Here is an 18,455-nt window from a genome sequence, read left to right on the forward strand (position 1 = left end):
ATATAAAGCCCTGAGGGCGCAATCTGTTTTCTTAATCAATATCAAAGCTACTTTTCTTAGTGCTTGTTTGAGACTAGAGAACTACTATATTTTATCAGTGTGTATTGGTGGGGAGAGAGAGAGCTCAAAGCCTTTTTTTAAAAAGGAGGAGAAGAGAAGTGGAAGTGGTAAGGAAGGAATCTTAATGTCCCTTTTAAAAATAAAAATATTAGGCCTCACATCTTCTCTGTAGATCACAGGTAGTAATTTTTACAAAAGGGAAATTATTATTTTCTTAATAATGGGGATAAATGTGTTCTACTTCATTTTCAATTCAAGCTTACTTTATTTTTAAAAAGAAGAAGAAGAAGAAGAAGCATGTAAGTCAAATTGTTTGGAAATACAGAAGTTGTATATTTCCTTGCCTCATGCCTGTCCAGACTAGGATCAATAAGACATAATGAAAATCCTACTCATTTGTAATCCTCACAAGACCAAAAGAACAGTCTGAGAGGCAATAGATGTTGAAAATTGCACAGTATAGTGCAATTGAAAGGTAGTATTTAAGAAAATATAACCCAGATGGGAACTTGGAAGAGGTTGAATACAGGAAATAAAAGAAATATTACCTTTGAAATGTACCTTCTCAGCTCCTTCAAAAAAACAAACACTTCTTACAGTCCCTTAATCAAAGAACAAGATATCTGTTGGGATTAGTAGCTGGGTACAAAGATAATAACCAGTATCAATCAACCCTGGTAAATAGTGCCATCTAAAGGCTATTTGTTGGCCTATGTGAAATGAATGTGATGGTCTCTGTCCAATTTCTAGTCATACCTCTCAAGTAGAGTTCATTTCAAGGAATGTTACTCATTTTAGTCCCAAAGTTACCACCATTCCACACAAATTTGGCTTCTCACTTCTCTTGTTCAAAGTTATTGATGTCAGAAATAAAGAATCCTAAAACTCAGGTTACAAAGATTGGTATTTACACCCAAAGGAATGATATTTTAAGTTTCCTGCATGAAGAATATTTTTTGGCGTTGGCAAGTTCAGAGATATATTTCTAGTTTTCTTTCTCAGAACTGAGACCAGTGACTATAGATACTGAACTCCTGATTAGCAGTCAAAGTGGCCTTTCCATCTAAAATTTGAGGGAGTGAAAAATGAGGAACATATCCCTATTACTGCTAATGCTTTGCTTGTTCTGTAGCTAAAGAGATAATTTAAGAGTTGTAGGGTTACCAGTCTTCACCTTAAACAGGGCATAGGCAACGTACCTTTTACATTATTTTTATAAACCAATTGGTCCAAAGTCATCCCTGGTATAAGTCATCCCTGAATTCAGGATTTGAATTCACTTCTATAGAGGTGAAGGGCTATCGCAATAACCCGATGGTGACAGGTGGTAGCTCTCCCCTAGAGCCTAACAGCCTTAAAAAATGCCCCCTTAAAATGTTTAGTGGTGGTGGAAGATATCAGTTTATATGACATCTAAGCAGGGCATGGAGCTACAGTAAAAGCAATGTCCTCCTCTTTGCGAGAGGGGAGGGGCCACAAAGACATAGAGGTCAGCTAATATGGGAGACAACCAAACAAGGGACAGGCACAGGTGTAAAGTCAGAGGTACAATAACAGAGCAGGACATCATGAAGAGTGCTAGATTGACAGTCCTGGAGGCTGGAATCCTCTATACAGCACTGGCGATGGCAGTGTTAGCTTCTCCCATGCTGAGCAAGGTGGGGGGTGGCTCTGAGCCCCCAGAAGGGGGGCATGGCCTCAGAAGGAAGGGGCCGGGCTGCGGCCAGACTCCCCCAGCCAGTCCTTCAGTGCTGCCTGGTCTGCACCGCCCAGGGCTCCAGTGGCGACTTAAAAGGTCCAGGGCTCCAGTGCTGCCAGGAGCCCTGGGCCCTTTTAAATCCCTGGGCCCTGGGGCAGCTGCCCCTTTCCCCTCCATCCTCCCCTCCCCGTCAACAGGCCTGCTGGTATGGTGCTTAAAGTGCTGCCATGGCAGCGCTTTAATGTCAGCTGTGTACTGGCCCGTACCGGGGGCGACTTTCTTATCAGTAGGCTGTACCAGCCCATATTGGCTTACTTTCACCTCTGGCGTCAGCTTTGGATTTGAAGGAACTTTCTGCAGGGCTGAGACCGTAGTGAAGATCCTTGGCCCATCGACTTTTTGGCTGCTATGCTGAGTTTGTCAACAAGGAAGGTCAATTATAATACTACGGGTGGTAGGTTTAGTGATGTGGACACTTGTGTGCTGGCAATTGGACCAGCAAACTCCCTCTTGAAGATTTTCCTGTTGAGTTCTGTGAAACAGTTTACAGTGGCACCATTTTTTCAAACATGTTTTTGGGTATTCAAGTTAAGGGGGAAGTTTATATTTAGAATAGAGAGCTTTCTGACAGAGAGAGAAAGAAAAAAAGTTCATGGTAAGCACATCAGAGCAGTAAATCTTTCTTCTGAGAGGTAAAAGAATGCTGCCTTGTAACATTGGTGCGATGTGTCTGCTGGTTTCTTTGTGTGCTTGGTGGGTGGTTTGTTTTATTACATTAAATGTTCCTCTCAGGCAGATACTGTTGGTTTGATGGAATAAAATTAATTAGTCAGAACTTTTCTGCAAAACGGGGTATATTATTGCTCTGGAATTCAAGCTGTATCTGTGTTTATTATGCATTTGAATTATACAAGTGTTATAAAAAGACAAAAATGTATTTTTCCCATACCATACTCTATATTTTATTAGAAAACATAGTCAGTGCTACCAAGCACAAGTATAATGTTCCCTGGTTAAAGCACTACTGTACTGCATCTCCCTATTTATTGCTTAGTAAATTAATATTGGTTGGGTAACTACTGTGAACTACTATATAGTCAGAAATGATGCAACATTGCCACCATGTGTTCTCAAATGAGAATTTTTTTTGACATGACTTATTTTCCTGTTTTCCATCGTATGTAGTTTAAAAAAACTAAGTGCTTCCAAAGGATGTGTTTTTTCCATTACAATGTTATTATTTTGAACTCGGAAGCAGGAAATCAGTGCACAGAAATATCAAAGTAGTGTCCTAGAACTGCAAAATGATGCCAATCAAAAGATCCCAATATTAAATTTGTAATCAAGTTTTCCACACTCAAACTCACATTTTTGCTGTCATTCATTTAATCTTTCTTCCTCCACAGACAATAGCTTCCTAGTTAGTAGCCATTGTACTACCCTCTCCTAATCAACCTTCCCTGAAAGCCTGTCCATCATCCTTTAACCTGTTATGGAAGTTCAACAACACCAGAATCACACTTCATATTCTCTTTCTGGTTTCCTCTATTCTCAGGGCACAATTTGAGTTATTAATTAATGATCCCTGATCTGGGTGGGAAACTCATAAATCAAAATATACTACATCCTAAATTCCCAAAACAAACAAACAAATAAAAGGACACTGCCTTGAAGCGGCTCTGTGTTTTTTACCACCCCAAGTTCGGCAGTAAGGCGACCTTTGGCAGTATCCCTGCAGCAGTGTTTCTGCGGGTGATCTGCCGGTCCTACGTCTTCGGTGTACCCACTGCCAAATTGCCACTGAGGCTGTGGGACTGGCGGACCTCCCGCAGGCATGCCGCTGAATGCTGCCTGACTGCCGCCCTCACAGCGACCAGCAGGCCACCCCCCATGGTTTGCCGCCCTAGACACGCCTGGCGCTGCCCTCACACTGCCTAAAACTCTGACCCAAATTCATCCCTAGTGTAACTCTATTGAAATTACATTTGAGTTACATCAGGAATGAATTTGGCCCAGTGTGACTGTGTTAAGGACCAAAGGTTAGGCCTTTGCAGTCGTAGTTCTTTAGCTCTAGAGTTCATTCCTGCCAAAGATTCACCCTGAGAGCATGCTGCAAGAAACCGTTCTCTCTTCAGGATTTTTCCCTAGCTATGAATATTAGCTTCCCTTTCAACTCTCACTCTGGTTTGCTCATCTCTAAGAAAGCAGAAATGGTTGAGAATAGTGGGCTACAGTCAGAGTATTGTTCCCTAACTGTGAAGCTAGATTATATAAAGGTGTCTGCTCTGGGATATTAGACATGCTAAGATAATGAGTTCTCCTAGCTTTGACTTCTGCAGACAATTTCATAAAACAGAGAAATGTTCTCATGGGGAATCTGCCTCTCCAAACCTTTAATCCCGCTAGTTGGTTCTCAGAATATTTAATCCCACAGTACAGCAGGAAAGCCTCCACAACTGACTTTGAGATTGTGCAGATGATTATCGCACCAATTCTTAAGAACCAGAAAGTGAAACTGACCAGTCTGGTTTCACTGCCCTAACTGAACAAAATGTGAAAACAAACAGTGGGGACAAGTAAAGGAGATTCTTTACATTTTTTTTGTTTTAATAATCTGCTGTGATATTAATAACACAGGACATATTTTTGTAAATACAGCATTTTACTCTTGGCATTGTCTCTACGTATAAGTCACATTTTGAACATAAGGAATTGACAATATGTAAATCTTTCAAATTATTAACACCTTGGGTCAGGGACCATACTTTCTGCTGTGTTTGGAAAGTACCTACAATATTGTATATGCTACCAGAAACTAATAAAATAATAATAGTATTAATCATATTATTAAAAATAATTGTGCAATTTTGGGGGAATTTTTTTTCTTATGTAGTGACAGGACAAATTTAGAAACCAATTTGACTTCTCACTTGAACCATGTTCAGCCACTGATCAGTAGAAATAAGAATTTAGATCCAAACCTGAACGTTTCCAAAACTCTGGTGTGTCTGAATCTGAGGCTCTGGTTCAGCACATGCAGTGATACAAGCCAACTGTGAAGTTCAAATCAAAACTTCTCTAAAATTCAGAGGTGCTCTGAACCAGGGAGATTTGTTTCAATCTCATTTCAACTATGTAGGCAATTTGTTTACTACTTCTACCTTTCTGAATATAACAGTAATAATTTTTGTTTTAACATGCATGGTAATGAACAGCTAGTTGTGCCAACTCAGCAAAAAGTGAGACTGACTGAGTGAGCAATATTTATTTTCTACAGGAGACAAGTATCGGTGGAGGCTAATTTAATCGTTCCATGATACAATTTAGAACCACTATAGCATGTAGCAATTAATTAACAGGCTTCCCTTCCCATCAAAGGTATAATCAAGGCAATTTGCTTCCAAACATAATCAAGAAACTATGTAAGGTGAGCTTAGCCACCATAGGAGGCATTTTTTCATGTGGAAAGTTAATTGAATTTCTAACATTTTTTCCTGTGGCATTCAAATAAAGCTTTATAAAAGTTGTGGTGCTTTTATGTGTAATCAGTCCTCTTGAGCTCTTAGAGGTTATTTCAAATTAGACCATCAAGCTACTTTTTTCTTCCCATCTTGTGACAGATTGCATCAACCATCATAAAAAATGTGACTCAGAGGTCACTGAAATCTCGAGTGCATACAACAATTAATATTTAAAACAGAGAAACCTTAACACAAGGTAGCAGTCAGCACCCTCTTTTACTGAATTCTTCAGCAAACATTTTTCAGAGTGCTAATAAGATGGTGATGGTTTGAAAGACCCACAACTTTTTGTTTCTCCTGTGCTTGTGGGTTATGTAAATTCCATGTAGAAACAAAAGGTTGGGAAAGGTGATCTGCAAAGCAAAATTGAAAACTGAGTAAAAGCAGACGCATATGCTGAATGAGCTGTCTAAAGTATTTGGGATATGCCTCTTACAATAGCAATGGTGGACACCTTCTAATCATACTTTTCTTTGTAGAGGGTTGTAGACATGCAGACTCACCCCTGTGGTGCCTCCTGCTGGTTATTCTCGGGAATTAGCTCATTTTCCAGCCAGGAGTGCCCTCTGCAGGCCGGTGATCCACCAGTCCTCTTGGCCCCGTGTCTCTCCCGGGACCCCGGTGCTCTTTTAACTGGGGTGCTGCCCCCTGGCCTTACCCCACCAATCTGGATTTCCCCTCCCTGTGGAACCCCCAACCCACTCTCCCCACTTTGCCTCCATTTTGGCTACTGCCCAGTCTCCATCTAACCCCTGTTCACTGGGGCAGACTGCAGTATCAGCCACTCGTCACTGGCAAGGGTGGGTTTGGACCTGCTGCCTAACTTTGCTTAATTTCATCCATTACTTCTGTTCAAACCACCTGAAATTATTTAGGCTATGTGGCCATTTGATCTGATCCTTGTTGGACTACACCAAACATCTACTTATGAAAAAGTAATGGCCTGGTAGATATCTATCTTGCTGCTGTGGCTTAGGAGAAGGGATCATATGGAATGGGTTGCAAAGCACAATACTGACTGAGTTGCAAATATGATTTGCAGAAGTTTGATGTCCAGTTTTTGATCCTTTCAAACAGTGGTCCCCAACCTTTTTGTGGCCAGTAGCACATTCATGTTTTCAGAAGAGAGTGCCGGGTGCCAACAATTTTTCAAGGTTTATTTTGTATTTGTACACCATATTTAATATTCTTCCCACTCTGGGTTGAAATAATAGGTACGTTGTCTCTTATTTGAACCACTCATTTTGGAGCAAAATGTTAAAAAAATAATAAATTGCAAAGCACAAGAAAACAGCAGTATCAGTACAGGAAGAATACCCACATACAGGGCCAGCTCCAGGCACCAGTGGAGCAAGCAGGTGCCTGTGTCAGCATATGCTACAGGGCAGCATTTGGTCCATTCTGCAGAGGCAGAGCATTTTTTGGGGGGTGGTTGGCGGCAGTTCTGGGCAGTGCAGCGAGAAGCCTGAGAGAAGCTGCGCAGCCTACAACCCTGGAGTACTCTGTCCCCAGCAGGTGGGGGGCCCTGGCATCTCTCTCCTGCTGGGCACTAGGCGGGCCCTGCGCCTGCCAGGAACAGAGAACACTGGCGCCTGCAGCCCCAGAGTGCTCTGTGCCCGGCAGGAGTGGGTCCACGGCTTCTTTTCTTGAAGCCGGAGAGAAGCTGCGGCCCCGTGCCTGCCGAGGACAGAGAGCATTGGTGCCCGCAGCCCTGGAGTTCTCTGTCCCTGGCAGGTGCGGGGCTGCAGCTTCCTTCCCCTGCTGAGCAACAGGTGGGCGCACATAAATGCCCCGGCAGGCGCCATGGCACCCGTGGGCGCCCGTTGGGGACCATTGCTTTAAAATATCCGTATCAGAGTCCTGGGCGTCAATACAGCTGCATGAGTAATGAAAAACAGGTGACTGAATATCTTGTCAAGCAATTCAGTTTGCAGCTATTCATGAGGTCCTTCATTATGAGCCCCATTCTACAAGGCACTTTCATTAAAGACAATGGAAGGTGAGGGTATTCAACATCTTGTAGGATTAAGCCTTGTTTGTGAATACTAATATCATTGTACGTATTCATGGTGGTAACAGCAAAATTTCCACAAATTTGCACCAGAGATGCATTATTCACTATTCACATCTCATTTCCATTATTGTCTGCTCGTTATCTACTATCCCTCGTTCACATTCTCCTGATTAAAGAGTTTCAGTCTTCCAATGACTCAGAGAGCAAAAAATATGCCATGTGACAAATCACATGCCACAAACAGTAGAAGTAAATCTTTCTGCATCCAGTCCTTATACAAGCACAAGCCAGGAAATTATTCGTCCAGTCTATCTGATGAAAGCTTATGAGTGACAGACATCTGCAGAATTCAGGAACTGTTTGCAAGTGTTACATAAACAAAACAAAAAGGCCTTAAATTGGGCAAATTTTTGATTCAGTGAATATTATTCAGCTAGTGCTAGCTATCAGTGTTTTAACAGCTTGGATTTTGAACTAGACTAGTTAACAGAACTTTTGGTGGGCTGCGAAACTAAGTCTAAGCATCTAACTTAAACAAAGAACAATCCTGCATTACATTTTCATTCAATAAGCAGTCTGACCATAATTTGTGCTTTCCTGAGTCTTTGTTTTTGAAAGCTTTGTAAATAAGCTTATGCATAAAAATACTAACATAGAATCGATGATGCCAAGGAAAGACACTAGCCTTCCATCATCTTTTACTGTAAAAATGTATCCAGCAGGAAAATAGCTCATTGGACAAATGTATTGTCTTGTCATGTTTAGGGAAGCTAGTTGTAAATCTGACACAAACCAAAAAAATGCATCTCAGCTTCCATCTTTTAAAGAGTGAATGTGCAATTTGCAGTGAATCTAAATGGCAGCGTCAACACTTCTAAGTAATGGGTGGAATTTGTCCTCTAGCTGATTTATTCTGAGAAACAGGAGTAATATGATGGATGACACTTGCATCTTTCTGAAAGTTATGCATATTAGATATTCTAAGGTTTTATTCATAGGAACAGAATAGCAGATGTGTTCTACAATACCTATGAATCTTGAGGTTTATTTACTGCTAGGGCCTGTTTGCACGACAAAAACAACCAGGTCTGAAGGCCCGGTTACAACATAGTTCAAAAATGTTGTGCTGACGGGCTCTAACTCTGTTGTAATCATCGCATGCAACCAAGAAAAAGCCTTGGATTTTAGCATAGTTATGAAACACAATTAAGTTCTGCCTACAAATTTTAACCTTATTGTACTGGGGTCAAAGGACAACTGTGTTGTAATCATCTTCATGACAAAATCATAAACTTCCTATAGGTTTTTGAACCATTCTATAAAATTAACTAGAGAATTATATCTATGCTATAGAATTTTTATAGGCTGATTCAACTTACAGAAAAGATAATTTTCCATGTAATTTCTCTGTTTTTACAATAATTTCTATAGACCACTATTACATTTCTAGAGAACCCAATTGTTTTCATTATTATGAAATTCCATTGGACTTTTTCACACAGGCAGGTCCCCTTACTCTGTTATTTTTGTACTACAGATGGACCCTTAGAAACAGCATTAAGAAACATTTGGATACAGGTCCAAGTTTGAACTTCCCCAAGTTTGGGGTGTTCAGACCTGGGAGTGTGATTTGGCCCTTGATATAGTGAATGGGGTTAACCTCTGCAGCTCAGCTTGAAATCAGACTCGGGGTTTGGTTTACATCTATCCTTACATGCTATTTTGAAACATGAGTATGTGAATAGTTGCTCTGAAGAAGATACCCAATATGTTGTATAAGATCGCAATTGATTGCTCTGGGGAATTTTCATTGCCACTGTCTTTGTCAGAGATTCTGTAAATAAGACAACCATTTTGCTTTCTCAGAATTTATTACAATTGATTTCCATTTAGCTGTGAGTCCATGTGATCTCATATAAATTAGCTTGACTATAAAAATGACAGTACATCTTAACCCTTGCTTCTTGAAAATATTTCATAAACAAGTGGTAAAGCTAAAATATCTCCACTGTACTTCCTTAGTATCTGACAGTATCATAAACATGTGATAAGGCTGTACAATAGTCCTGCCAACACAGAACAAGATGTCTCCTCAAGCAGCTTTACCAAACTCATAATCATTTGAGGAGTTTAGAACTTAATTAAAGCCCTTTAAGAGAAAATGCCCTTTTTGTTTTCAGAAAGGACAGGCAGACATTTAACACCTGGTAGAATTTCAGATGCCAGGGATTGGCCAAAGCAACTAACCAATCCGTGAAAAGGATACATTCCCCTCAAGAGAACCCTCAAGGTACATGTGGCACCTCACGCCCACCTGTGCTAACTGCCAGTTCACCACAAGAAAGTTCATAGTGGTGGGAATGCCCTTACTTATCACAAGTGCTTATTGCTGTGGTGCAGGGAACTCATCTCGTGAGGCTGTCAAGAATCATTATCAAGGGTTTCCTCATCTTTCATGTGTCACTTGAACTATCGTGAGCTGAATTTTTGCGGTTTGTGAAGCCAACATTTTCAAGCCCTCTCAGCAGCAGTCAGCCTCAGTAAATGAACTATGTGCTGATGAGGTCTGCTGGGATCAGAGCAAATGAATCTTTGCCCAACCCTTTTCAGTTGCCACTCTGCATCCACTACTACAGCTTCAGGGCTCCAGTAGCAACCACAGCTGCTCCACCACAATTCTTTATGCAGGGAGTTTTGACCAGCAGATGTGCATACCTGCATGCAACTGAACTAGGGCTTAGGACCCTTCATGGAGCAGCCTGAAAGAGGCTGCAGGCCCCTGGTGAAGTGAAACTGAACAGGTTCTACTCTCTGCTTGGCCTTTCCTGCCCTCACTTGGACTGAAGAATCTGGGCCAAAGTGAAAATCAGGCTATCACTGAGTGCTACTGAAAATGAGTGGTAAAAACCATAGTGGGCATAGTTCATCCTGCTAGCCAAGTGGATATTTTGACATCCAAGCTGTTGGTTAGTCAAACTGTGCAACATATGGGGTTGTTGGATTTGTGCCATACATGGAATTTAGTTCCATGTTGATTTCTATACCACAAAGGTTTGGCTCTGAGCCCAATATCTGAACCTCTTCAACAACCTGTCACTATTTCTGAGAAATGTGGGGACTTCTAAAAACAATTCCAGAGTGTACATAAGGCCCAGTTTTGCCCTAGGTTTTCCCAATCCTCATATAGATAGGTTAGATTAAAAGACTTTAAAAGAAATGTGTGTGTGTCTGTCTATCTGTTTTAGCACCACTTGCCAGCAAGTTATCCTCTTAAAAAATTATTAATCCTTATTATAATTAACACTAACTTGTATTGGGAAAATAACTGCTCTAAACATGATTTGAAAATGTATTAGATTTTTTTTGTTAAATATAACAAATTTGGTGTTCTGAAGTGTCTGTAGGTAGAGAAGGAGTGCAAGAGGACTTTGTGTTGAAACTAACAAATGAACAATTTAAGCTCTGTTTTCTACATTCTCCCTCTAAAGTTTCTGCATTCTGATGAATCCTCCAAGATCCGTGAGATTTCCAGTTCAAAATCCTGGTCATTTTGGGAGGGGGGAAAACCCCACATTGAAGGAACAATCCAGAGAAAAACTCAAGGGGGAACCTTGAACTGTTTCTTGTCCCTTGTGTGGATTTTTGCCATGTACAGTAGAACTGATTCTGGAGGAGAGGAAAATTAATTTAGTACAATTGGCTGCAAATAAAAAGTTAGAGAGAGAGAGAGAGAAAGAGAGAGAGAGTGTGTGTGTGTGTGTTAGGTCATTCTCTCCCCCTCTTTCCCTTCTCTTTCCTCTCCCCTCCCCCTCCCCCAGCCAAATGCTAATTACTGGGTGGGGAGGAAAGAATCTACCAGTCAGGCCCCAAAGTCTTATTATGCAGACAATTAAACAATACCAGATATCTATCTATTTATATCTATCTAGGTATCAATATCAACTGAATAAAGACTTGATGAATAATTACAGGATAAGAAATATGATTTCCCAGCAGCAGATAAGCAATGAAACGGTACATTAACAACTCAATTACATCTAAGCAGGTTAATCAAATGAGCTGATCAGCAAGTCTAACTTACTGTACCTGCTCTCCATTATGATATTTATCTCTATAAGCAGAGGGAGAATGGATAACTCATCAGAGGCCTAAGTGAAGTATCCCACCTCTCTGCACAAGATGAATGGTGCACCAGAGTTTAACAATTGTTCAGCATTAACCAGTGAGGTGTATTTCTTTATCCCAAACTGAACTATGTAATGATCTGTCTGAATGACAGTGTATAGAACACAATATGGACCCTGAGAAGTAGGTAAGAGAAGTGCATCCATCTGAAAGAAAGGAAAGGGAGTGGCTAACTTCATCCCTAGGGTCGGGGACACAACTGTTACTGGAGTCAATAGTAGATGTGCTTACATTTACCAGGGCTAGATTTGGCCTACTGATACATTATGCAAGTTTGGCCAAGTTTTGTCACTGACCTCAGTGAAAGTAGAATTGACCCTTCGCTGTGCCTGAGTTTGCCCTTCTGAAAAATAGGGCAACAAATGCAGTGAAACACGGCTTAAACAAATCATCCCATGGACCTGCAAAACCCTGTTTCTGAACAGTGTTGGCTCTTCAGCTTGGGGTTGAACAAAGTCTGGAAACTATGGGGATGTTTCATAGTGGTCTCTTAAACAGAGGGTTGCCTACTAGAGGTAGTCCAGCTTCACTGAACTTACGTAACAGGGATGCAGTGAGCCATAGTTAATGTTTTTACGGGAGGCCTGGATGTCTTAATACACTGGATCTCAACCTTTTCTATAACAATGCCCTTCCAGGTCCCCCTTCTCATCCAGCTGAAATCTAGCTATGCACCCCTCCCCCTCATTTTATACACAGGGCTCTAGCAAAACACCTGGCAAAACAAAATGAATTAAGGACAGTGTTTTCAGTCCATTTTTACCACAGCTTTAGCATAGTTTTACAGACAATTTTAAAAAATGTTCTCATGTTCTCCCACCAGGTTGGTTCTATACTGTTTACCTTCTCTGCCTAGACTATCTTAGGGTTTTATATGACTGCCTATCTGCTTAGTATCTGGGCACTCTCTTCTTCCTTTCCCCTGTTTATTAACCTTACCTCAAATGATGTTGTCTAATCAATCAAAACAAAAAATATCCTGCTGTCAGTGGTGCCTATTTATAATTTGCCATATAATTGAAACAAATCATTTCCTTTGGAATGAGGATGCCCCTTTTTCACTCATGGAAACTGTTGGCTTTGGAGCAGCCATCCAGCCTTATGGATTTCATTCAAAGTATTTAAACTGCATGTTGTTCAATTCCAAAGCTATCTAACCAGGCATTCGTACCACACTCATCACTGTAATCTTCTATGGCAAAGGTAATGGTGTTATGCCAATGATGAATTGTTGGTCCATAAACTAAAATTAATGGAATTACACCAGTATGTATCTGACCCATTATGGACCAGGTGTTGGTACTTTTATTCATGCAATAGCCCCAGTGGCTCATGAAAAGTAAGAAGGACTGAGTCTTACATATCTCACGACTCTCTGTGTAAGAGTAAGCATCTTCCCCAGGGACTTTGGCCACATGGTCTCCTTTCCTCACATGCTATGCAGTATAATGTATGCACTTTTCACTCTCCACCCCAAGGTTGCTGCATTTCAGTGGTGCTGAATGTATGTCACGTGGTGAAAAACCTTGGGACCATTTCCTATATAAATGTATGAAATGTGTGTCTTTTCAGTTGAAATTTTGCTTGTCAAGTTAGGTAATGGGTTAAATCACTGCTATTCTGCTTCTCCTGACCAAAAAAAAGAAAAGACGTTACTGTGATTTTCAGGAATTATACACACTTAATTCAAACCCACATAAGGAAAAAACATTGAAAAAATAGGAATATTACTGGTCTGAAGAACTGAAATCACACAGAAGGTATCAAAATCCTTCCTGGGTTTGATCATTGGTCCACAGCTCTGTATCTTTTCACCTTATAATCCCGGAAAAAGAGACTAAAAGCTGAATGCTCAGTTGCCACAAGCTAATGTTTACACTCCTGAGGGAGCCAGGCAAAAACAGCCCTGAGACAACTCTGGGCTGGTTGGGAGTTGAAGTCAGCACAAAACGTAGTCTAATTTACACCGGTTTATACTGACCCCTAAGGAGTCATTATTCTAGCACTGCGCACATTGTATGCCACTCACAGATTTTTTCTTCAACACAGGAATTCCTAACTGCCTTTTTATGAACCATTCCTGTTGCTTCATGCTGCCAGAGAACAACAAAGCAACTGGAACTGGGGCTGAGAACCAGGGCTTAAGTCTTTCAAAACCCACTGATATATGTAGGAATTGTATGCATATAGTAATCAATCCAGACCCCAGCATCCAGTATGAGTACCTAGGCAAGTTGCTCTAGGGATATGTAAAGGGGGCAGAGAGAGAGGCGGTGGAGCTGCTATGTTTAGATTGTAAGCTCTTTGGAACAGGGACCACCTTTTGGTTCTGTGTTTGAAGAGCAGCTAGCACAATGGGGTCCTGATCTATGATTAGAGCTCCTAGGCACTACAGTAATACAAATAATATATACTACTACTACGCAGAGGCTACTTCAGCCCAGTGCTGCGCAGGGTTTATCAGGGGTTCTAAAACTGGGAGTCAGGACCCCTCAGGAGGTCGCAAGGTTATTACATGGGGGGTCATGAGCTGTCAGCCTCCACCCCAAACCCCACTTTGCCTCCAGCATTTATAATGGTGTTAAATATATGAAAAAGTGTTTTATGTATAAGAGGGGGTTGAACACAGAGGCTTGCTATGTGAAAGGGGTCACCAATACAAAATTTTGAGAGACACTGGAGTATATGAACATCCCACAGGTTCTATGACAGGCCCACGCTGGCTTCATTGCAAAAGAGCCCTCTACGATTGTAGAAGAGGGAGTTGGATTTTCCCCTTACAAATATTTTTCCAGCTGAATAACAGAGAATGTTCAGCAAGGTCCATCAGCTTCAGTCTTCAGACTTAAGGCCGATCCTTACTTTTTTATGTTCAGATAAGTTTATAATGGCCTTCATCTCAGACTCAGAGAACTTGGGGGTCAATGGCACACTGTCATAGTCAAATTCTTCATCAAGGGAGAACAGCTGAACTTCATCCCCACATAGCTGCAACAGGGAAAAATACAGCAATATAAATAAAACAGCAGCAAGTAATGATAAAGAAGCTCAAAACATAAACTCCTGATTAATATTTAATTAAACTACTTTTTAGACTCCAGCACTCTCAGCTGATTAAGCTGTTTTTAAGTAAAAGAATAAATTCAGTTATTCAATTTGACCTAATTTAAGCCATTTAATGTGCCCCATTTGTACCATACTGTATCGGAATGAATATCATTAACTAATTTTTGCTCAAGGCAAGGAATCAAAAAACCTCCCTTGCACACATCTATTACATTTCCACCACTTGTAGCAGCAGGGTTGTGAGGATACGGAAAAAATAGGTAGAGCTACATTAAGTTGCAAGGATAGGTCCCACAACTTTAAGATTTTGGCTAGTTTTAAGTGCTGTTTACTCAACTGATACTACATTTTGTAGCAACGGGAATGTCTATAAGGAGCAAAGAAGCATAATCAATTTTCAGTTATTCAATCACTGCAAGGTCTGTTTCCTTTAACCAAAGAAGTTGCTTGCAGAGGTGTGTGTGCAATGGATTATTTGGTCGATAGGAGGTACAGTATTGCAGATTAGTCAGTATTGGGTCAGCTGACACATGCTGCATTGAATATTTTTAATTATAAATGTGTTTGGAAAAGATTTCAGTTGGCACAATTTATAAATAAGATAAATAAGTAAATCATAATATTTTAAAGGCTGCATATTAATAAGGGCAAGCAGAGGGACCATAGCATAAAATGTTTTCAATAAGACACTAGATAATCCTAGAAATTACAGATGGGGACATCTTGTTAGCACACCTTTTACATCCTCCCTGCTATCCACCAGTACAGGATTGTTCCCTGCGCTTTGCTCAATTTAGCATAATACGTCTATGGGTAGGTCTACATTGCACTGTAAACCCGGGCGCGTGGCACCTAGGTTTGTTTGTGGACTTGTTGTTTCCAACCCCATGCCTGAGCATCCACACTGCTTTGTAAACCTGGGTTTATAGTTGCTGGACCTGGGTCTCACAGTTGGGCTAACATGTTCCACACTGTACTACACAGACCTTCTGACTCAAGACTGTGGTTCAAGCTGCATCCACACTGCTAAGGGCTTCGACCCAAGTCACAAGGAGACTCGGCTCTGATCCATCCAACAGGCAGGGCCCTAGTTCTCAGGACCTGAGTGCTTGCTGACCCAGATCAGACTGATTTGTGTGTGGACAGAAGTGGGGCTTGGACTCTAACCTGAGTCAGAACCGCGCCTCAGTGAACAGTGTAGACAACCCTATGGGGCTTCAATAATCATAGACAATTCATTATTAGTAAGATGTTTTTTTCTTGAGCATCAAGAAATCTATGCTACAAAGTGCTGAACACTCCTGCCCCACTCAAGCAAAGCATTTAAGCATTTAGGTGCTGTACTGGATCAGATCATTTTGCAAGATTGAGCCCCAAATGCTTTGCATGTGATGGAACACTTCAGAATTCACAAGTCAAAAATATCAAGAGTGTGGCACAAATCAGCATTTACACCAGCTTGAGTGCAAAACAGAAAAAAGATGTGTGCCTCAATCCCCTGAGCACCTTTGAAAATCTCAGTCTAGACTTGTTTTGCTCTGTTTTCTGTTTTCCACTTGAGTTTGTGTAACATGCAGCTTTCTGCCAGGTGCTCAACATCTTACTATATGCACACTGGGGTTGAGGTTTTTTCATCAACTGGTAACACCTTGGATTGTTCAAGGGAGGTGTGACAAGGGGCAATTGGGTAAAATTAATGGGAAAATGTGAGTGGAATATCAGGAACAATTTCCTGAGCATGAGCTTTATTACACTGCCAATCAGTCTCCCATGGGGACTGCCCCATCTCTTGAGTCAGTTTAAATAAGACCAGACAAAGCACAAGAGAACAATTTTGTACTGGCGAGAGGGTTGACCAGATGACCTCACAGTCATAGATCTTTCCTATTTCTAATTCCTGTGATGCTATTATTAACTTTTGTCACTCGCACTTTCATGACAGAAAATCTGGTATCAACAATGGCCTTGGCAGAAGCAGTAAAATGTAACGTGAAGCAGGCACACATAGTTTTCTACTATAATCCACCTATTTTTCCTCAAATAAGTTCATTAAATTGTAGTCTATAGAAGAAAATGTCTGGCCTTTACCTTAGATCTCTTACATTACAGAATCCTGGTGCGGAAAGTGTTAGCCCTACCTCTACCCCCGGTCCCCTGCCTCCATATTCCCTTGAAGTTCACAGGACCACCTAAATTGACAACCTTTTGCATCAGTTTTCTACCTTTTGGAATGAAAATTGATTTTGATTATCATGGTATTTAAAGATCTTACATCAATGGCTTTGCAGGATGAGCAGCTTTTCAGGCTGCTGAAGTGAAAGCAGGCATGGAAGCTGATGTGAGAAAACTGCTACAAATTCTATGTCATAGCATGAAATCCAATCTTAGCTCTTTTTTGTTTCTTGCATACAGATGAAAGCTGTAAAATCCTCAAGGTCTTATTAGGAATTGCCATCAAGTGGAAATTACTGTTCAGAATACTCCTGCTTCCTATTCATTCTAGTTGGCAACAAAGTTTTGAAACACAGTAACAGGTCTACTGGACTACTAGTTTCAGTGCAAACTTGTAATTTACCTGAAATCAACAGAGTCCAGCAGAATTCAATAAAGACCTATTGAAGGGTTCTAATGGAGCTAACTGGAATTTCCAATTAGGACTGTACAATGTAACAGGCTTGTACATCAAGGGAAAGTGACATTTAAATCATAGCATAAAGACAAAGTAGTGCGTCATCCTGTTGCGTCAAAACGTCACTGGGTCATAGTTCAACAATATTTACGAGTCTCTGAAATTTATTTTGAGACTCACAAACATCCATCAGTGAGCTAGGATTAAAAACATAGGATCACTTTGGGGATAATCCTGGAAAATGAGACTTCCTCAAAAGAAGAGGAAATCACTCTAGCCCATATTTAAAATTCACACTTGTGTTCATTAGCTACTCAATTTAGGAGTCACATTATCCCATGGGATTTCTGCTGAGATTATGCAAGAGGTCACACTGCCACAATGAATCTCACATAATAAATCATAGCCAGTAGAGTTAGATATAGAAAAGATCTGTAAAATCACCAGATCCACCTCCTGCAAGAGTAGGTTTTGATCATACAGTAGATATTAAACTGATCATACTCTACACTTGATTTTAGTCACAAGGCTAAGAAGCACTCATGATCATTTTAATGAGGTTTTTTTGATGGTGCAGAGCTAATAATGCAGTACTGAGTGTACCCTCATTATGTTGAAGCATGACTCTTGTTTTGTTTTGTTTTAGTGGCAGGAGGAGGGGATGGCTTACAATCAAAAATATTTACACTCCAGTTTGCAAAATCTGCTGGAAAAAAACCCAAAGGAAATGCACAACATTAAATATGTGGGAGTAGAATCTTCCAGGTCTCAATGAGTCTGACTAGCATTAACTTAGCTTTAAGTCTCTTTGGAAGAATTAGAATGCTTTCCCTTCACTTTTTGGATGCACTTTCGGAAGTTCAATTTCTATATTTCTGTTCTATGCAAATGACTTAAATTTCATCACCCTTCTTGTGCTGAACAGACTTACAATTAGGAAATAAGAGTCTGATCCTGCACGTGAGTCGTCCCACTGACTTCAGTAAGGAATGGATCAGATTCCGGATCTGCAGAAGGTCAGTAACTGTGGCTCCATTGCCAGGATTAGTGTTGCTGCCAAAAACCTTGTTTTCTGCAAAAGCTAAAACTACTGACTCTAGAACTGAACAGACAGCACGGATGGTATTTATGTGTCTTGATTTGTTTAATATCCTTTCATCAGCTGTACCTGTCTAACTCCTGAAAGTCTTTCTATTGATTTAAGTGTGCTTTGGGTCAAATCTTAGGTGCAGAATGTTTTTTTATAAACAATATTCAAATAAAGCTCAATTCAATAAAGAG

At 40.6% G+C, this 18,455-nt stretch overlaps 1 protein-coding gene across 8 annotated transcripts in view; it reads right to left on the bottom strand.

Moving 5' to 3' along the window:
* Window positions 1-13,814: 13,814 nt before the first annotated feature.
* C4H11orf74 (chromosome 4 C11orf74 homolog) overlaps window positions 13,815-18,455 on the bottom strand; it is a 55,192-nt gene continuing 50,551 nt past the window's right edge. For all 8 annotated transcript variants that reach the window (XM_030560014.1, XM_030560016.1, XM_030560020.1 and 5 more), the window contains one exon: window positions 13,815-14,467. In XM_030560014.1, coding sequence (XP_030415874.1) covers window positions 14,312-14,467 — 156 coding nt within the window. In that variant the 3' untranslated portion in view covers window positions 13,815-14,311. The remainder of the gene's footprint in view (window positions 14,468-18,455) is intronic.

Source organism: Gopherus evgoodei, chromosome 4 (genome assembly GCF_007399415.2).
Source record: "Gopherus evgoodei ecotype Sinaloan lineage chromosome 4, rGopEvg1_v1.p, whole genome shotgun sequence".
Taxonomy (NCBI): Eukaryota; Metazoa; Chordata; order Testudines; family Testudinidae; genus Gopherus; species Gopherus evgoodei.